Source organism: Ruditapes philippinarum, unplaced genomic scaffold (assembly GCF_026571515.1).
Source record: "Ruditapes philippinarum isolate M1 unplaced genomic scaffold, ASM2657151v2 ctg2762_1_1_1_1, whole genome shotgun sequence".
NCBI classification, from domain to species: Eukaryota; Metazoa; Mollusca; class Bivalvia; order Venerida; family Veneridae; genus Ruditapes; species Ruditapes philippinarum.
The window spans coordinates 94,385-117,444 of NW_026863175.1; the positions used below are offsets into that span (position 1 = coordinate 94,385).

At 30.7% G+C, this 23,060-nt stretch overlaps 1 protein-coding gene across 1 annotated transcript in view; it reads right to left on the reverse strand.

The window, feature by feature from the left end:
- Positions 1–23,060, reverse strand: part of LOC132721340 (glypican-5-like) — a 92,826-nt gene that overhangs the window by 33,809 nt on the left and 35,957 nt on the right. Inside the window, exon 3 of the mRNA XM_060705631.1 lies at positions 10,506–11,200. Coding sequence (XP_060561614.1) covers positions 10,506–11,200 — 695 coding nt within the window. The remainder of the gene's footprint in view (positions 1–10,505; positions 11,201–23,060) is intronic.

Genomic DNA, 23,060 nt, shown 5'->3' on the forward strand with positions numbered 1-23,060 from the left:
TCATTGAGACTCCTTTATCATTTGATGAATTATTATTTAGAGTTCAAACGTCTGAAAATTCCATGTTAAATTGAAAGCTTTCAGGTTTGATTTGAAACTTTAAATTACATGTTGCTAGTGGAATTGAAAGAAAAGATAAGAAAATATATATTAAAGAAATTCAACACTGATGGGAGTCAGTGAGTGGGGTGATGTGTATATAGCTCCAGCATTGCCTTCCTCAATTTGTAAAAATTGTATCAAATATTGTTTTTATTTAGAACACAATAAAATGTATCAGCTACAAAACACAATACATGTAAATACCTCTTAATGACAATTTATATCTTTCACAGAACACATACAAAAAGATGAATTGTCTTTTGTAGAACACATAATAAAATTAATGATTGTTATGCCAATTCTCTTCAAATAATTATATGAAGTAAAATAACTGTCTGCATGAGCTGTGCTAGTTCTTGAACAGTCTCGCATTTAAGATCTATTTCGAGCACGCTCAAAGTTTATTACCTTTTCGGAAATCAATTCTAATATCCAATATTTGACATGACTGAAAGCATTTCTGTCAGAACCGAAATAAAATCACAGAAATTGTATACAAGTCTGACTATAGAAAATGACACATGGTTGATGAGGAAGATTTCAAAATGATCCATTTCCTTTGACATTAATGTTTATTTCTTTGGAGCATTTTAACAGATTGTAAATTATCTCAATTTAGTATTTACAGAGTTATTGATCTTGCACTCTCTAAACGTTCGAGGAGGGGGGGGGGGGGGGGGGGAAAAAGCAAAAAGCATTTGAAAGTTTTTTTTCATTAAATGATTCCATTCTGGGCGCCAGCAACAAATAACTATTCATAAGAAGATTCAAGACAGTTATCAGAAATTGCGCAATTTTCTCAATGTTTCAGAAACTGTTCAATCTTGGCATAATACATCTTTTCTATAAACTGCAAGTTGCTATAATGCATATGGAAGATTTATATAATAGCCGCCAGCCAATTTTGTTCTGTAAAATTCTTAGCAGGACATTTTAACTGCTTGCTTAAAGAATTGGTAAGAAAATTTAATATTTACTGGACATTATAGTCAAGAATAATTGAATAGCAAATTTTAGATAATAAAAGTTCAGGCTATTTCTTTTTTAATGCAGAGGATGTATAAAAAAAGAATAAATAGAATTTTCTGTAAAAGATCGAATTACATGCCGCCGCCTTCCCGGGACTCTAAGACAGAACTTTGATACAAAATTGTCCTGCTTACAGTCACTAAGTAAATTTGTTTAAGCAGCACTCCTCCAGATTCATGCTAATTTTCATGATTATTTTGAAAATGTATTAAAAAGTAAAATATTGTAAAGTGAACAAAGAAAATAATTTTCACACTGCAAAAAAGCATGTGTAAAATTACCAAAAAAGAAAATTAGCCACTTTGACTGCGTTATATAATAACGCATTAGAAAAATATGGTGAAAATACTGTGAAATCCATCATAAATTGCACATAACATGGAAATTTCTACTTTAATCTTCAATCTTTTTACTTTTCTTAAAATGTCTGAACTTTTTTAAAGTAAATATTTTTGGTTCATCTGAAGGTGTGCAGCTTTAAAGTTTGCAATGACTTCAACTCAGCTGGCACCTATCAGTATATACGGTCTTGACAGATTGCAATGAGAAGTTTAGACTAGCATTTTGGCTCTACACTTTAATGGCATGGGTAAGTCATTCACTGTTGACATTAAAAAAAAAGTTAATAAGGTAAAAGATTATGTAAACATACCATATCAAACAGTTAAACATTAATGTATTTTGTTAAAAGATCCTAAATTGTTCTATACATAGAGATACAAGTATGTTTTGGATTAATTGAAGTACCTGTTAATTTTGGAGCCTTAAATATGACTGAGTCTTAATGACTATTCCAGCCATAATATACACTCTTTTATAACATATCTTTTCTGATTCCCTGATGAAAATACACTGGTCATCTACAAATTTTGCTATACATGAATTATGTATCAATGAAATATCATCTCCATGTATTATAAACTTCAACCAAAAATGTTTGTATCATACTTTAAACCCGGAGAGCTATTAAAGTTATTTTAGTTAACAGCAATATAACCAACCATTATATGCCCCATAATATTTTATATAACATGAAAAAATACCACATTAAATTGATCTGAGTAGCAATGGATAGCAATATTATAATGTTCCATCAGGCCTGCAATACATGTCTGTTGCAATTATGTAATTATTAAAGGGACTCCACTGAGGTTTTTTGACATGACGGGACTGGAAATATTTTTTCTAGATTATTGTAGGGTTAGACCAATTAAACTAATGTGTGCAAAAATTCAGATCATTTGCTCAATCCCTTTCCCTTGAATAATTATTTTTTTATTGCGAAAAATTACCCAAAACAGAAAAGCATTGCAAAACGCGCTAGGAATAGCACAAATTACGATTCTAAATTTATTTCTGAGCATGTTTCTTAATTATCTTTTGCATAATTTTCTGTTTTAAGTGCTCCAGCTAATTTATGTAAGAAAATTAAATTCTACAATTTTATGGACTTTGGACCTCTGTGGAGTTCCTTTAATGAAAGACCTTAGCTGATATTAATGTCCTTTATTTCAGTAGCTGCAGAAAATATTTGGTCATTTTTTCCTGATATTTATGCATGTATCATATGTACAGAACATCTTAATTTGAAAAGTTATGACAATAATATATGCACTGAACTTTAAATTTGACCCCTTACACTAGTTGACCTCTGCCACAATAACCCAAAAATTCATTATCATTAATGTTCCGGTCAAAATATTTGACAAGCATTATCTGTACAGACTATTAGTGAATAAAATTAAGTAATTTAACTCCTAAAGGTGACAGTATAATAACTTGCATATATGATAAGAGATTCAGTGGTATGAAATTTGTTGTTTGACTTGCATACATTGTACATACTAAAAAAGTGTTGCTTCATTTTTGTTGTTGGTGATGTAATGTTTTAAATAATATTTCAATAGATACATAATTAAAACACTTTGCAGAGTCCTATTAAACAAAACAAAACGGAATAATTAAATAAAGTGTATAAAGTGTCTCTTAGTGTTTGAACTTAACAAGCAAAACAATTATGATAAAGAAATGTATTGAACATTTCCAAAAGAGCTACAGGCGCATTCACAAAATCAATGCTAAATGTTTAAAACCTTTACGTAAAATTGCAGCAAAATATTATTATTTATCAATCTGTTTACATACAAAATTAATGCTATTCTATATGTTGAATCTCTTTCAAGAATCAACATTCGAACAACATAATTTTACAGTTTATAAATTTTATAAAAAATATTTCATCAGACATTATAACTTTAAATTTTAATACTTTTTGGACATTTATATTCTCTTAAAAATGTGACATTCACACTTTTGTGATATTCAACCTCATTGAAAGTAATCTAAATCCCGGACATTTTTACCACCGGGATGATAAACTGTATCAAATTAAGAGAAAGATCAACAAAAAAATATTGATACAGGTCGCAAAAAAATCCATACGCATTACTTCATATCTCATGAGGTCACCTTGTGACAGTGTCTCCCCGCCCCTATCTCTACCATTTGTCGTATCACTGTGTATTCAAGGATCAAATAAATAGCAATACGTCTGTCAGGCTATCTTATTACTAATGTCCAGCAAATAGCTATGTCAATATTTGTCTACCGTGAACCCGCGGCCCGCTACCACTTTCTCTTATCATAATCATATCATAATACAAACAGACCCGAGAATTAAATCTTCAATATTACATCATTGTGCTGCTGTTTCCATTATTTTTCTAGAATATTGCTAAACTTATTCAATACTTTATACAATATAACTCTCTAGGAACGATGGTTAGGAAACTACCCGCCTATATGACTCACAGGTAAACGTCGCGTGGCCATGACTTACACTTTACCCCTGTTCCCCCTCCACAACCCAAAACCCTTAAAAATAAATTTTATGAAAAAAAAAATTTTATGACTCTAAAATATTATATAATAAATTATAATATTTTAGAGTCATAAAAAATTAGTCATTTTTTTCATAAATTTTTTTTTTTAGGGTTTTGGGTTGTAGAGGGGGAACGGGGGTATAATGTAAGTCATGGCCATGCGACGTTAAAAAAATACCTGTGATATGACTGAAACACTGTTGGGAAAAGGGGTAAAATGAAATAAACAAATGCTTTTTCTTAGCTTTCTCAACATAAATTTTTTAGTCTTTTTCAGAAAAAAATCAATGTAAATACACTTTTTATATTCTTTTTTTTAAAATTTGAATTTGATACCAAAATGTATGACAGTATAGGTGTACAGTAAGCCTGTGCATACTATTGTACACTAAGTCTGTGCATGCTATTGTACAGTAAGTCTGTGCATGCTATTGTACAGTTAGTCTGTGCCTGCTATTGTACAGTAAGTCTGTGCCAGCTATTGTAGAGTAAGTCCGTGCCTGCTATTGTACAGTAAGTCTGTGCCAGCTATTGTACAGTAAGTCCGTGCCTGCTATTGTACAGTAATTCTGTGCATGCCATTGTACAGTAATTCTGTGCATGCTATTGTACAGTATTAGTTTGTGCCTGCTATTAAACAGTAGGTGTATGCATGCTATTGTACAGTTAGTCTGTGTCTGCTATTGTACAGTAAGTCTGTGCCTGCTATTGTTCACTCAGTCTATGCATACTATTGTACATTAAGTCTGTGCATGCTATGGTACAGTAGGTGTGCACTGCATGCTATTGTACAGTTAGTCTGTGCATGCTATTGTACAGTAAGTCTGTGCCTGCTATTGTACAGTAAGTCTATACATGCTATTGTACAGTAAATCTGTGCATGCTATTGTACAGTAATTATGTGCTTGCTATTGTACAGTAATTATGTGACTGCTATTGTACAGTAAGTATGTACATGCTATTGTACAGTAAGTCTGTGCCTGCTATTGTTCAGTAAGTATGTACATGCTATTGTACAGTAAGTATGTGCCTGCTATTGTACAGTAAGTCTGTACATGCTATTGTACAGTAATTCTGTGCATGCTATTGTACAGTATTAGTTTGTGCCTGCTATTAAACAGTAGGTGTATGCATGCTATTGTACAGTTAGTCTGTGTCTGCTATTGTACAGTAAGTCTGTGCCAGCTATTGTTCAGTAAGTATGTACATGCTATTGTACAGTAAGTATGTGCCTGCTATTGTACAGTAAGTATGTACATGCTATTGTACAGTAAGTCTGTGCCTGCTATTGTTCAGTAAGTATGTACATGCTATTGTACAGTTAGTCTGTGCCTGCTATTGTTCAGTAAGTATGTACATGCTATTGTACAGTAAGTCTGTGCCAGCTATTGTACAGTAAATATGTGTCTACTATTGTACACTTAGTCTGTGCCTGCTATCGTACAGTAAGTATGTACATGCTATTGTACAGTAAGTCTGTGCCTGCTATTGTACAGTAAGTCTGTACATGCTATTGTACAGTAAGTCTGTGCATGCTATTGTACAGTAAATCTGTGTCTACTATTGTACACTTAGTCTGTGCCTGCTATCGTACAGTACGTCTGTGCATGCCATGTGCATGCTATTTATGCAGGCTGGCTTATTTAATTTTTGCCTTATTGCACAAAGCTAATGAAAATTTGAGTCTGAAAAATATAATCATGTCATTGCATTAATTTGATAATTAAATCTAAATAATACATTTTAAATACAACAGGACGTGTACTTAGAGAACAGGCATGATTCTAAAGAGTAAATTAGTGTACACATAAAATATTCAATGTCATGTTTGCACCTTATAAATTGCTTTAATTATGCACATAATATTTTATGTAACATATTTTTTCCTCCATTAAATGCATTCTCATAACATTTAATAGCTTGATTGTCACTGAATATATTAATGTAACATTAATTTGTTATATAAAAGTGAAGGTTTACATCTGAAGGTAAGAAAAATAAATATGTCAAGGTCTTAAATTAACAATGTTTACAATTATTCATTTTGTTCAGTTCATGGCTTGCTACCACATGCTTACCATGTGACCAAAGCAGACCAAGATCAAAGTTAAGTGTACAGCCATTATGTGACAGTGTGCCTGAATTGCCACACTGACTTATAATAGCCATTATGTGACAGCCTGTGTGCCTAGATTGCCACACTGACTATAGCCATTATGTGACAGCCTGTGTGCCTAGATTGCCACACTGACTATAGCCATTATGTGACAGCTTGTGTGCCTAAATTGCCACACTGACTATAGCCATTATGTGACAGCTTGTGTGCCTAGATTGCCACACTGACTATAGCCATTATGTGACAGCTTGTGTGCCTAAATTGCCACACTGACTATAGCCATTATGTGACAGCCTGTGTGCCTAGATTGCCACACTATCTACTATAGCAATTAAGTGACAGCTTGTGTGCCTGAATTGCCACACTGACTATAGCCATTATGTGACAGCCTGTGTGCCTAGATTGCCACACTGACTATAGCCATTATGTGATAGCCTGTGTGCCTAGAGTGCCACATTGACTATAGCCGTTATGTGACAGCCTGTGTGCCTGAATTGCCACAGTGTGTGCCTTTAGATTACCACAGTGTATAACTATTACATGACAGTGTGTGCCTTTAGATTACCACAGTGTATAACTATTATGTAACAGTATGTCCCTTCAGATTACCACAGTGTATAACTATTATGCGACAGTATGAGCAACAGTGAGTGCATCCTTTATTAATCTGGATGACTGCATGAGGTTGGGAGTTGAAAAATAAATCTGCATTTTTCAATTTATTATCACTTTAATATGTAACAAGTCACGCTTGAAACCCATTTCAAAGTTGAAAAACTATTCAAAAAATGATTTAATGTACATATATCTCGATATTTCAAAGCTTTTCTGTAATACAGACTAGTTCATAAAAGATATATAAAGTATATTGGGATTTTGTTTGTTGAATTTTAAGTATGATCTTTTTAACTTGAAACATATTTTATAGCAAAATGTTTACATTAAAATACAGTACAGAATATTAAAATCAGTATCTACCATATCTTTTCAATTTTAATATTTTAGTTTTAAATTTCATGTCTTAAACATGACTTATTATGATACAAAAGTACCTGCTACAATCTTACATAAAATCATGCAAACTAAATTTGAAATACTAAATTAATTTCTAAATCAAATTATCTTAAAGATCCTGTAACACAATTTTTTCATGGTTTTATTTCATAAATATGATGCTCAAATTAAGATTTGTCAATATTGTAAGTTCCAATAAGCATTATTTATAAAGATATTACCCAATTTAACATTTCATGTAAATAAAGGGAGGTAATTAGAAATATATTTTCTATAAATTCTAAGTCAAATTTTCCAATAAGAAATGAATGCCTGTAATTTATTGATTAAATATAATGTGCACAAATATTTGCAGTACACATTTTACATATTCTTCAATGTTTGAAAATTGTTTTTTTTGCATAAATATGTACATATATAATTTTTTGCTAGTGTGGTATTCATACAGTAAAAATATCAATCACAAAACATACAGGATCTTTAAGATTTTTGAAAATTTTCAAAAAATTAAATTTGTCTTTTTTCAATAAATAGTTCATTTCTTGCTGTATTTCAAGCACTTAAGATGGCCTACTCCTCAAATCAAAGTCTTTTTTCATTTCATTATGCTTCAAATACAAGTGCTTTTAAATCATTTAAACCAATAAATAATACAGCAAAGATAAAAGATTTCTGTTATAACACTGACAGAATGCACTATAAATGACATATAGCATGTTTATGTCTGTTTGTTTTATGTCAATGAAATCCATCATATAAAGACTTTATTTGTAAAATTAATTCATTGGTGCAAAGCCCTTTCGAAAAGTTATGAAAAAGTGAAGTTTCTATAGACAATATCTCTAACTGCAGGCTTAATTTTTTTTTTGTCAGTGCATTAACCCTTACTACCCTATAAATCTTAAATGGACTTGCCCATCTTTCAATCTGGACAAAACCATTCATCATTTTTTCATTATATTGTACTGACTGAAAAGTGATCAAAATATTGTATTGACTGAAAAATTATCAAAATATTGTACTGACTGAAAAATGATCAAAATATTGTTTTGACTGAAAAATGATCAAAATATTGTATTGACTGAAAAATAATCAAAATATTGTATTGACTGAAAAATGATCAAAATATTGTATTGACTGAAAAATGATCAAAATATTGTACTGACTGAAAAATGATCAAAATATTGTTCTGACTGAAAAATGATCAAAATATTAAACTGACTGAAAAATGATCAAAATATTGCATTGACTGAAAAATGATCAAAATATTGTACTGACTGAAAAATGATAAAAATATTGTACTGACTGAAAAATGATAAAAATATTGTACTGACTGAAAAATGTACTGACTGAAAAGAGAGAGGGTGGGGGATAAATCTTCGGTGTCACATTAACATTATTAATATTTATAATATTGGATAATATTAGACCCCACTGAAAAACCGATCTAGTATATATATCAAGAGACATCCCAAACCTTGTTGATCATTTGAAATATCAGAATACAGCAAAATGCTGAGAGACATGATGGACTTGTAGTGCTCTCAAAGCTGCATTAACTCAGTGACTATATCAAATATAATAACTCATAATTCACTCCTGGGACAAAAACGTATAGCCTCATTAATTAATTTACTGCATTGCCATGGAAACAGAACAAAAAACATTTGCAGATAATGAAAGAATGTTGACATGCCATTACAACTGGTTGAAATATTTCAGGAAATAACCCTTTAATCAAAGGCATTGAAAAGGGAATCTATTTTAGACGCTATTTCATCAATGAGTAGTGTTCTGGTTTCGATAAGCATATTAGAACTTGGCAATGTTCATCACACACAGAAACACAAGTGTTGTTGTGTGGTTGTTGTATTTTCGTAGTTCCATGTTTCTTTTTTCATAGAATTTAGAGAATGTGAAATGACACCATCTTTAAATTCTAGATGTAAAAGCGCATTATTCAACTAGCATTATTCAACTAAATGTCACGTCTATTTTAATTGTGTCACAGTACTAAAGTTAACACTAACTGTCACTTACAGGGGAGAAAATGTGTAAGCTAATGCATAGCTGACGTACACTTAAGGTAATCTGCATATGTACAACTGGTTCCTCCATTTTCACTGAAATGATTCTCACACCTCAAAAATGGAGAATATATATAATTATATATAATTATGTAATACTGCTGGATTTTGTAAAATTGGTTCCTTACTTTCACTGAAATAATTCCCACAGCCTAGCTTAATATACAATAATCAGTAAACAAAAATTTATCATTTCTATATTATTTCTCATTAAGCCTTTCCGATACTTACTTCCCATAATAATTTTAAAACATGTAAATCTGCACAAAATTTATTTTGTACCTAACAAACAAAAGACAATTTTGTTTCTATTAAGTTTTTTAGATCTAAACTGGTTAAATTTTATGATCTTTTGTTTCATATTTGCCAAGATATGACATCATACAACCTACAAAGACATTGAATGACAACCCTGCCCAATATGAATGAAAACAAACTTGGAAAAACAAGGCAAAAAATTTAGCGAGGCCGCTTATCATAAATCTATTATCAAAAAACAAACTAACACTTGAAGTAAAACCTGCATCTAATTCAGCTTTTATGTTGCGGTAAAGCAAACAAACATACCGAACAACTGTCGCCAACCTGTGCAATAAATCTATCAAGACAGTCTTACATTCGCAAGATACGATCTTCAATGAAATTTTAATAAATTTTATGAATGAGTGAGAGTTTGGTTGTATGTTTGAATAACGCAGATGATAAGAAAAAAAAGAAAAAGAACTTAAAGCAATGCTATCACTTCAGGAATGCAATACGTGCAAAAATGAATGGTTTGTTATTTCAAATATTGTTGATAAAAACTTTCAAATGAATTTCCTCAGTATCGTATCAAAGTGAGAATGCACATACTTTTCAATAGGTGCAAAATGATTGCCAGCTTAAATTGATAAAGATGACTTTCATAGTAGAGGTAATTTGGGATTATTTGATAACAAAATTTTGATAATACACTTTAGACCCTTTATACATGTATATAAGAGCAAACTTGATAAAAACTAATTTTGTAAGAAGTGGGTTGGTGGTTTTAAATGACCATCGCATAATTTAGTTTCAGACATACACTGTACATTCATATTGATCTGTAAACTAGACCTGTCCTAGGACATCACGCTCCACATTTTTCAGTGTTACATTAAACCAAAACCAATCAAAACTCTATTCAAATTGTGATCATTCGGACCACTGCTATCCTTGCCATACCAAATCTGTTTATCAACAAGTTATCTGACTTTAAAAATAATTGACCTGATTAAGAAATTATGATATACTTACACGTTTGTAATAATTAGGAGCCAATAACGTTGAATGTAATATAGCGTCGTTTATCCCAGATTCAAACTCTTTAAATACCTCATCGATACTCTTCCCGCTCATTTCACGAACTAAATCCTCCACTGATGAAATAATAAAACTCCACTCGGGTCCAATCTCACTTAGTTTAGACAAACATCCACGCATAACGTCTAAACAGAATCCTTTACATGGTTTAACATCCACGAATCCATGACAGTGCTTACAGTATTGTAACCGAGTTACGGCATGCTTACATTCGTCCTCAATCAAAACATTGTCTGTGGTGTTAATTGTTTCCATTACAATGTTTAATGCTTCAAGGTACGCTCTCGCTAACGACAGCCCATGATTCAATTTCTTTGCAATATCGTCTGGGTATTTTCCAAAGGGTCGCAACTCTTGCCTATGTTTCGCTAAGCAATGATCGAAATGATGTGTCCAGGCTTCGGGCAGACTTTGTTTAATCATATTTTTAAAGATCACAGGGAACAGCATATCGAAAAATGTTGAAATGCTGTTTTTCAATATCACATGTTTAAGTTTTACAAACTCTTCAATGTTGTTAAATAAATTTGTCACAACTGGGCTATGGTCTGTGACGGGCATCGAATACCAGTCAGTAAGTTTAGAGGTTGTGCTGTTTAATCTGTGTCTTGCAAGTGCCAGCAACTTGCCTGAAAAGAATAAAGAATTTAAATATTTATTTGAACAAGCTACAACCATTGATTGTTACATGATCAAAAGCATAATGTCTACCAAATCATATTCAAGAAACATAACTCTTAACAATTTCATAGCATAAAGGTTTGAAGGCAAAGAAAATCTTTCTCAGAATGACATTTTTTTTGCTGGGACTATGTTGCATGTTCTTTGCCCACTTAAAATACATTTTACAACTGTTTCTTCATATTTACTTAATTACAATACTTGAGATTTCTGCAGTTATTCAAATGAAAAGAAAAAAAAGATAAAACAGAAAAATAGTTCTTTTGTGCACTGAAAAACTGCAGATCACAGATACATATTTGCACATTCTTCAAAGTGCACGGAGTGTAGTTGGGTTCATTTTCTTTTCTGTTGATCAAAATGATCAGTAGCTGATACAATTGAGCAAAATCGGAAATATAAATGCAAGGGTCCTTGGGTGTATGGGGTATGAATCTAACAGAACACACGCAATGTCTTGTCAACTGAACTCAAAAAAATAGCAAATATTTCAAACTACCAGTCAGGATTTAAGTTTTCCATTTCATTTTTTTCTCTTGATTTTCATTAATCAATAATACACATTCATTATCATATAAAATGAAAATTTAAATGCCCGCCAGAGAATATAAATCATGTTTTATTGTTAGTTAATTCCTATTTTTCTTGGGAAAATACTTTAAATCAATGCATATAAACATTTGTATTATGATGATTAACAATGTCAACTCAAAAACTCTGGGGACATTAAGTGAAGTTGAATTCCATGTATCCTTAATATAAAGCAGACTTAAAATTAAAGGAATGAAAATTTTGATTCATATAAAAGTTTAATTAAACTAATATAAGAGGAGCACACAACAACGTCCTAACAAATTTTATTAAAAACCTACTAGTTTTGGATATATGCACTACCCTTCTTCATGGTAAAGAATATATTTTGGAGGCTGTTGAAAAGGACTGTAAGGAGGAACTACATGTCAAAATTTTAATTTAAATGTCCTGCATTTAGCGACCATTTCTTTTATATAATTGGGTAGTTACAGAGCAAAGCCTGACTTACTTCCAAATTTTAGCAGTCTGACCTGAGGCTCCATGCAATATGTTTGGTTCTGCTCACACAGTGTTTTAATATTGACATTCCATCAAACTGGTATTATTATGTATAATATGTTATGTCACAGGGTGAAAAAGTTGTGCAGTTTGTGTGACACAGTGACTATACATGTGCCACAGTGACTGAAATGAATTAAAAGTTCCACATCTCCGGACAAACTAAGCTTAAGCTGCAGTTTAAGTCTCACAGACGTTTAAAGATAGTTTCCCCTTCTAATTTTTGCTACCTGCACGCGTGCATCATCATGTTCTAATTCAAACTGACAATTACAACTTAAAAGAAGTTTGATAATAAATTGATTATACTGATTATAATTAAAGGCTATCAGAATTAACTCTAAAACTGTAGCAAGAGACACATATTTCATATTATATACTTTAATTCTAACCTGCCTTGTTTTAAATCTAAATTGTATATTCTACAAATTGTACATAATTTTCAAAGGTTTCGATGCATTAATTTTCAAATCTATAGTATGATCGTGTGCAACATATCCATAAAATGTTACAATTGGAAAACACTCTCCCGCGATCACAAAAGAATTGCCTGTACGAAAATTCTGAGCCAATTCTGTACAGACTCTGTACCAACTCTGGTTGTTATAGAGGCAGATTTTCATTTTTCTGTACAGAGTTGACACCGACACAGAATTGGACACAGAATCGGCCTAGGAAATAGGTGATTTTCCGTGCAGAATAAAACAGAATCAAAAAATTTTCTGTACAGAAAAATTTTCACACAGGTAGTTTGCTCTTAGTTATTTTTACAAGACAGAATTTCACTACTTAGAAAAAAAATTGAGGCAGAATTTACATAGACACACAGAATTTTAACACTTAGATATATCTTGAGACAGAATTTACTTTTCTAGCCAGAATTTCACTCTGAGTTTATCTCAGAGTGGTAGATAGATATTCTGTAATATCAGGTGTAACCCCCATGTAACCCCTGTTGGTCAATTCAAATCTCTCAGACTGCCACACGAGGTTTTATTACACAAAGTGTCTTCACATTGGCAAAGATTAAAACATTGGCAAAGATTAATATGTTTTGTTTAGTTTATTTTTCTAATGATTAGTTAACAAGTTAGTTGTTGTGAAGAGCAATCATGTAGAGACTTGAAATTCTCAGATTTAGGGGCCAAAGAGGAATTATGATGGAATTATAATCAAAACCAGAGGTAAGATTTTGCAATGTTTTCTTTGAATTTTTCTTTGAATTATTTGGTTATACCTTCCACTGTAAATAAAAGAAATTATTTATACATCTTTTAATAGTCTATGAATTATCTATATTTAGTTAAATTTACTCTGATTTGAGGTCTAATGAGTATAAAATTAATGCACTGAGGTCAAAGCTGGGCCAGTGAAATTATTAGTTCATAAATTGCTTTTTGATCAGTTGATAGGTCAAGATCTATTTTTTTTTAATTTCTTGCTCTATTATGCAATAAATAGTTTAGCTTTTTGTTTTGCTATTCTATAATTTGATTCATTTAGTTTAAATTAATCAATTCAAAACTCCCGGAAATTGTGTAGAATGTATAACCAACAACAGTTGTTATGGTCAGTGCTTATCAGCAATTCTATTTTTAGAATATTGGCCTCTTGTAAATCTCTCCTATTTTAAGTTTTGTTGCAATTTACATGACTGTGTAGATTTGTAACATGTACAAGCTTTGGTCAAAGATTGATATATGTAAACAGTTTTATTAGTCAGTGACTTTGATGTTACTTGGTGCAAAAAAACTTAAGGTTATATAGGGATACAATTTTAACTGTTTTATATACACATTGAAATATTTTACAAATTTTGCATATCATTTAATAAAAGAATGAACATAATTCAAATTCCTTTTTTTTACTCTAGATTATGTCAGGATGTGTGTGTGGTGCAAAGACAGAGACAAGCCAATTCCTGAGGACAGCGCCCTCAACAAGGCTATTACTCATTGGATAGACCACTCCAGGAAAGAAATGAATAAAATTGTTAATTGAAATTTATAAATAAGAAATGTTCAAAAGGAAAATTGAATTTGTTTTTAGCCAAAAAAACGAAAATCTGTACAGAATATTTTCTGTACAGATTTTTTTCTGTGCAGAATTCCCTTTCAGATATTTCCTATGGACAGGGTTAATTCTGTACAGAATATGAAGAAGCCCAGATTTTTTTTCTGCCCAGATTTTTTTTTTCTGCCCAGACTTTTTTCTGCCCAGAAAATAATCGGCTTAATTTAAATATTTCAGAAAAAATCTGTACAGATTTCGTTCTTTATCCTTATTGCTAAAATCTATTAATAGAATTCTGGTTCAACTTTGTTTCATTTAACCAGATTTTTTTTCTGTACAGACTCTGTACAGAGTTTTCTAAATAAAGTCTGTACAGATTCTGTCTGCATTCTGCCCAGACTTTTTCGTACAGGTTCTCTAGCACTCAATCAGTCATACAAGAAACTCAAGCGCATGCAGTCACAGAAACAGCAATTACGTGCAACCACTGCGCGAGAAAATAAATGGAAAAACTACTGCAACAAGTAAATAAGATGATCAATATTGGTGGTGGTAGTTGTTATTATTTGTGTTTTATTAAGTTAGTTGGGTTCTTTGGGGTGGGGGGGTATTTATTTATTTTTTTATTATTTTTTTTTGAGAATATCATCAGAATAAATGTTCGAAACTTGCCGGAACAATTGTTGAAAATGATAACAAAGAGATCGGGTCGTAAAAGATGCACCATCTATTAAATAAACTGGGAAAATATTGATTATTGGTACAGAAGACAATGCAGGAGAGAGAACCGTATAAAACAGTATATTATATCCTACACATATTTTTTCTTCAAAACTGTTTTCACTTTCTTCCACAATTAACAGCTGAATTAAGATCGAGTTCACCTTCTGCAATTTTTATTTTCATCACTGTAGTTGTGGAAATCTTTGTCATAATCTTTTGACTCCTTATAAATGATCAAGAGTCCACTTTGTAGTTAATGTACCAATCTTATTCTTTACTTTATTCTTTAAATTAATGCAGTTCATTCATGCATCTTAACATTTTAGTATATTATGTCAATATGTTACAGTTTCGACCACTTTTATTTATAATGATCAACATCACTATATATATATATATTAGATAAATTTGGTGATATTCACAGATATACATGTTAAGTATATCACTTTATGTATACTAGTACTGTCATTGTCCTATAACAAAACTGTCATACATATTATTACACCTATAATATTTCATTGCTGTCTTTAAAGTCTCGCGGGGCATCCGTGGCCGATTGGTTAAGGTCGTTGACTTCAAACCACTTGCCCCTTACCGCTGTGGATTTGAATCCCTACAGGGACTTTGGATTCTTTCATGTGTCTGATTGAAGCTTAATATATAATCTAGCTAGCTTATGGAACATTCGTGGTTCTTAGTAACTCAGGTGCCCGATCATGCCTGAAATAATGCACAGAAGGGCACCTGAGGTCTTCCTCCACCAGTAAAGCTGGATTGTCCCCAAATGACCTATACTGTGTCGGTGTGACGTAAAACCCAATCAAACAAACAAATCTTTAAAGTCTCGCAAGTTTGCACATCAAATTTTATTTGATTTACATCCACTTACATCTATATTGTAACCTGGTAGTCTGTTTGTCTCAGAATTTATCATATCAGAAGGAACATAATTATAATTATATTCTTCTCCTTAAACAACCTGGGTGAAATTGGAGATTTATTTTCGTAACTAGACACAGGCAATGACTCTACAAAGAAAGTTTTGTTGTCATCAATTTTTACAGTATGCTGAATGATGTTACACAATGCATGTAAATGTATCTTAAGTTTATATCATGTATACCAGCCTTTCAAAAATTGACAGGAAAATTAATTGCATTTATATATAATTTATGACATTTGGGGTGTCAAAGGCCGAGTGATTACGGTCGTTGACTTCCAACCAATTGCCCCTCACCAATGTGGCCGGTTTGAAGTCCGACAAGGACTTTGGATTCTTTCGTGTGAGGAAGCTATAAGACATCAGTGGTTCTACTCAGTGGTGCCCCTTTGCGCCTGCAATAGGCTGGACGATAGCTTCTTAGTTTTGATTCGATATCAATCTCTATAACAGGTAATCTTATTGGACAGTGATACATGTATCTTGTTTTTTATTGGTCAAAATAGTTTATTTCACAATGATGTTTCCAATTATTTTGGCCACTTCTTGAGTTTTGTTTGTATGTTCAAACTATATTTTTGAAGATTGTGTGTTCTTTATTTAGCAAAGATTTAGTTAGGACTAAGCATATATCACATACAATTTTTTATGCTGATGCTTAATTCCATTTATCACATTGTCTGATTCTCAACAATTGTTTAAACTATAATCTTTCACTCAAGACTTTTACATAACTTCTGGATATCTTACATATCATACAAACTGCATTAATCATTCTCAATTTTACACGGTTTTGAAAACTTGAAACTCCATTTTGAAACAAGATGCAAGAAATTACTTTAACAATGAATGCCCTGCTGTCTTCAACTTTAACATGATAATTTACACGAGTGCATATAATATTTCAAATGCATAATTGTATCATTTTTTATGAAAGATAAAGGTGTCATGATGTTTCTTAAAATACCCGTGACTGTGACTTTATTATGTAAATTTACACTGATGTATTTATTGTATTTAATGGACTTTGGGCCGAGTGCCTATCCGCAAAAAATAAAATAAAAGAAAGTCTGAGTTTCATGAAAGTTACTACATATTCTGGTTTGTTATTTTATATACCCCCCCCCCTTCACCCCTGCAATATTGTAATATTAACAAACAGTTAACACTATAGCTAGCTAGTCAAGTTTGACCTCAGTACCCTGGAGGCCCAATACACTTAATAACAAATTTATATTAATATGCAAATTAAGGATATTTACTGTCCTTGTGCATTGTAGTCCAATTAAAATCTTTTATTTCTATCAAAGAATCTATTTACAAAGAATATTATTATAATGTGCCATTCCCCATTATACATACCACAGTTATTAATAATTATAAGCTAAATTGATATTTTTTTATAAAAGAAAAATGTTGTTTTTTAATTGTGGGAAACTTAATCTTGTAAACCGGACAAAATTTTATTTTAAATTTTCGGGCAAATCTGTATTAATGATTACCGGGGAGTAAAAAACATCATTGTTTGGTAAATTTAAAACTATAAGGCGTTTTCCCCCCAAATTTATTTTGGCCTTAAAATTTCTTTCTGGCAGGTAATTTAGACATTAAAATTTAACAAAATTTTTGGGACCCCTTTTCTCCAGTTAAAAATGCAAAATTTCTGAATTTAAAAGCTAATTGGCTTTTAAAAAATTTTTTAAATTTTTATTTGCAATGAAAATTAAAATGAAATAACTTAATAATTATACAAAAGGGTTTTTTACTTTTTTGGTAAATTCTAAATGAGAATTAGTTGTTTTGGTTTTGTTTACTGAATGGTTTTTCATTCTGTGAAATAAAAATGATTTTTTTTGAAATTAAAAATTTTTACATTTTTCATATACTTTCCCTAAAAAATTAAAAAATTGAAAGTAATTTGGAAAAAGAAATTAAAATTTTTTTCAAATAATGTTTTTTTTGTTTTTTTTTTTTTAAAACTGTTTAATGAAGGGGAAGGCCTTAAAATAAATGGCACCCCCCATTTCCAACATTTTTATGGTTTTGGGGGCAATTTTTTAAATGGCCACCAAATTTTTTACAAGACGCTCCTTTGGGGGGTTTTTTTTTTTAATCTTTTTTCATAAAAAAAATAAATAATTTAAAAGAAGTGAAAAAAAACCCATAAAAAAATTTTTTTTTTTTAATATTTTAAAAATTTTTTAAATTTATAATTGGTTTTTTTAATTTTTTAAAAGGTATTTTAAATCTTGTTTTTTTTAAAAAAAAGAAACATAAAACTTTCTTTAAAAGAATTGATGTTGTCCGGAATTTTTTTACATTTTCCGGGAAAATCGGTATTTTTTTTTTCCTGTAAAAACATGGTTCTCATGGGCCTAATATATGCTTTGTATTTTTTGGCCATTATCTAACCCCCATCCCCCCCTTTTACCCTTTTTTCTTTTAATTTCCCTTTTTAAACTACAAAGTCATCCCTTTTTCCCAAAACTTGATATTTTTATTTAAATTTCATTTTCAAAAATGCTTACTTAGGAGAAAATTTTCATAAAAATCTGATTTAACAAATTGTATTTTTTCTTCTACCTAGTTTCATAATGCCAGAAAAATTTTTTATTGGTTAGAAATTAATGCTGTCGGCCCCAACGTACAAGATTTCAACCCTAATAAAAAAAACCGTAAAGTTTTAATACGGTAAAATTTGTAATGGTACATTTTTTTGATATCCTTCCTAACATAATGCCAAAAATGCACAAAATTACCTTTTAAAAGAAAACAAACATCACTCACCCTTAAATACATGATTTCGAATCTTTTATCATTTGCAAAAAAATTTGCACATTGACGGGTCCACAAATAAAAACTTTTCAAAAACAAAACCATTTAAATTTACCATAAAAAATTTACTTTTTGGAAAAAATGAATTTTCAAATTTAATTTTTTTCATAGAAAAACAGCCATAACATTGACAAAATGGAAAACTATAAAAGGAATATTGCAATTAGAAAAGCTCATTTAAAAACAGTTCATTATGTAAAAGAGTAAAAGTTCCCCCAGAAAAAAATCAAAGATGAAATATCTACCATAGCAAACCCTGAAATTTAAATTTTACAAATCTTTTAAAATGTGCAAATTGAAACCCAAGAAAATCGCTAATTTAATTAAAATCTTTTTCTACAGTAATGTCAACATTTCCGGGGAATGTTTTAATCAATATTTCCCCATTTACCTGTTTAAATATTGAATTCGGGGTTTAAAGAGGTTGTCCCCGTGCTAGGGGGGCAATGGACAGTAACTTTGCACTTTCCAGTATGTCCATAAACATGGACAGTAATTTGCACTTTCCCAGTACTGCCATAAAAAACATGGACGGTTAAAACTTGCCCAAATTTCCAGTCCCATCCATGACAGGCTCTGAGTGATCAACCCAATCCCAACTTTTCCCATTTTTTTGTTTGGAGTTTTTTTAGGAATTCTGATTTTTTCTTTTTTTAATAAACCCAAATCACCATTTTGTTTTTTAATTAGTCTTTAAAACATTTAAACAAAAGTGAAAATTGATATAATCTCTTGGATTCAAATTGACAAATTTTTTCTGCCTGTAAATAATGACAAACTTAAAGAAAATAAGTCTTAATTACATGTGTTTTCATTACCCCCTTTGAATTATTAATCGGGGGCATGGAAAGCCTGTAGAATTTAATAAAAGGTAAGGCCGTAATACAATAATTTTACTATTTCATAATTGGGATTTTTTTTTGGTGTTATTAAAACGGCAACTTTTTTAAAATTTTTTGGTGGAAAAAAAAAACCCAGAAAAACAAGGTATGCTTTAAAATGACAGGGGTTTAAGTGAAAAATCAAAGGTCACTTTCCCTAAAATTTTTCTGAACTCCCTCCATAAAATCCAGATAAACCGGTTTAAAATATGGTCACCCAAGGGAAAAGTTTTTTTCCCCGCAAACCCCGGTTTTTTTTAAAACGAGATTTATTTACCAGACAAATTTCAAAAAAAATTTTCATTTCATTATTTTGGAAATTTTTTAACTATTAAAATGGAAAATAATTCTCAAAATGTATATGGCAGAAGCAGTAACCAGTCTGATCATTAATAACAGAACTAAATGTAATTTTCAACCCCGCAAAATTACAAACACCTTTCTAGAGTATAAAGTACTCAAAAGACTGTCATTTTTTCAAATATTTTTGTTAAATTATCATTATTACAAAGAAAAAAAAACGCCAAAAAAACCCTTTTAAGCTGTTTCTTTGGCTTTTTGAATGTAAGAATTTTTATTTTTACCCCACAGAAAGTAAAACTGAAAAAATACATTTACATTCAAAAAATGGAATATACTTTAACTTTAACACTGAAATGTCATAAAACCCCAAAAATTTCAAGGCTCAGATTTTAATTTGATGGTTTCCGCCAAGGGTAAATTTAAAGGAATAAATTTTAATAAAATGGGGAAAAACCTCATAACAACCCTTTGTCGTTTAAAAAATGCTTATCAAAACTAACCTCAAGTTAAAGGAATTACGTAAAAACATTATGTGCTTTGTGAGTTCAAAAACACCAATTTCATTAGTTATGCTCCCCAAAAAAAATAAAACATTAAAAAAAATTTTTTTTTTATTAAGTATCAAAAATTTCAGCTGTCAAAATTCTCTTATAAATCATATAAATTTGGGATGGATCATACTGTTATGAAAAAGATCTTTTTTTATTTTTCTCATCCCTGCATGCAGATACAAAAAAATATACCGCACCCTGAAAAACAACAAATGGGTTTTTCGACCGATGGGGTCCAGACCCCATGAATCCCCGTCTGATCAGGTCCCCTGTTCGCTATCAGTTTTTCTACTTGTTAGGGGTTTTAAAACAAAAGCATGGATCCTGATCAGACTGCGGGGATGCCGGCTGGGCTGGATCCTGCTGGTCAACCCCTTACTTGGTTGTTGTGGGGGTCAATATTTCAAAAAATTTTATTTTCCCTTTCGGGTTGGAGACCGCAGGGGTATTTACGGTTTAATTTTAGCATTTCCCGGGTGTTAATTTTAAGTTTTTTCCCCCAAAATCCTTTTAAAAAAACCCCCGGGAAATTGGAAAAAAGAAAATGGCAAAACTTTCTTATTAAAAAACCTTTTAAAAATGGGAGATAAAACCCCTTGTAAAAAATTCCGAGTTTTTTTTTTAAAAAAAAACCCCTTTTAAAAAGAAAGACCTGAGTATTGGAAGATTTCCAAGGAAAATTTCAGATAAAAACGTAAAATAATTTCCGAGGGGAATTTTTAAAAAAAAACCCGGGAAAAATATGCCTGGAAGATTAAGATTTTTAAAAAATTTTTAAAGGTTTTTTCCTTGGTTTTTTTTCCAAGGTTTTTAAAATGAAACCTCGAAATTTTACAATGGAATAAATGAAAAATTTTGAGGATTCTTATTAAGGGGCACAAAAATTTTAATTATTGGCAAAAACTTGGAAATTTCAGAATTTGGAAAATCAGAAAATATAAACCCAATGAAATATTCTAAAAGAGCAATTTTTATTGTCCTTTTAAGGAATTAAAAACTTTTTTATAAAACAACAAAAAAAGATCCAATAACTATTAAACATTTAATTCAGGTAATAAATAGTTAATTTTATACAAAATAAAATTTAATTTTAATTTTTAATGGCAAATAAACTCAATGTTAGGTTAAATTTTTTTGGTACCCGGTTTTAAAATTTAAAAGTATTCAAATATTTTACTTTTAAAAACCTTTCAAATCTTATGATTTTTAAAATTACCCTGTTTTTCCTCCATCACAGGGCCCCCCATTGAAAAGGGGTAATCAATTCCGAAATAATAAAAGTAAATAAATTTTAATGTAACCCTTTTAAAAAGAAAAAACAATTTATATAAAATCACCCTGGCGTTTCCCCCTTTTCCCTTTTTCGTTTTTTCTCCATGTGGTCAGGATCAAAAGACTTAAAATCTTGCCTTAATTTTATTTTTGCTCCTGAACCAGGGGGGCTTTTTCCCCTCTGGGGCTTCCGCCGGGGTTAAGGAACACCTTTTAAACTGAGGGACAGTTCAGTTTTAGGGAACAAATTACTCATTTTTTTTTTTTTTTTACAAAAAAAAAAGAACATTTTTAAACTTTTATAGAAAAAAAATCATTTCACTTATATATAAAAAACAAAAATGGGGATTTTTGAAACCAAAATATTGAATTAAAGTTGTTTCAAAACCATTTTAATTAAAATGAAGGCTTTTAAAATTTTCAAATGGCCTTTTCTTTTAGTTCTTTAAAAAAGTTTGTCTACGTTTAAAAAGTAATTTAATTTTTTTTCATTTGTTTCTTATTTTTTTTAATTAGATTTATTAATTTAAAGAACTTTGGTAAGAGTTAAAAATTTGGACAAGAAAAGAAAGAATGTCTGTTACTATTATTTTGAAGTCATACTGGATTTAAATAAGCGCTTTAAAAAAAGAAAAAAAATTTTTTTTAAAGTTTTCGTTTCCCCCACTAATTTAAAATGTTCCAAAACATTGAAATAAATGGGAAAACATTTCAGAACATTAAACCATTTCCAAAAAGTATCAAATAAAAAATCGTTCCAAAAACCTTCTTCTTCAAATTTCAAATTTTAAACTTTCAAAACCTATTTTCTTCCTTGCTGTCGGGCATTGATGAATACATATCCCCCCTCCTCCTACATGAACTGAAAACACTTTCAGAGATTTTAATATGCACCACACACATTGCAAGTTCTCATCAATTTAAGGTTGAATTTTTCCAAAAAAAAAAAGAACCCACATTCAATAAACAAATAATTATATGAAAATCAATCATGCCCTTATTTAGCAGTCCTTATAGACGGTGACGGTCAATGCACCTTTTATGGGCATAATAAAAAATAACATCTGCAGAAGCCTAAGCCGGCAATTAAAATGAGGGATTTTATAAGTCCATGGGCTTCTTGCAAAAAGCTATACAGCTGAATTGGTTACTGGTTTCATCACGTTTTTTCATGCGTCTAAATATTATGGAGCTTGTC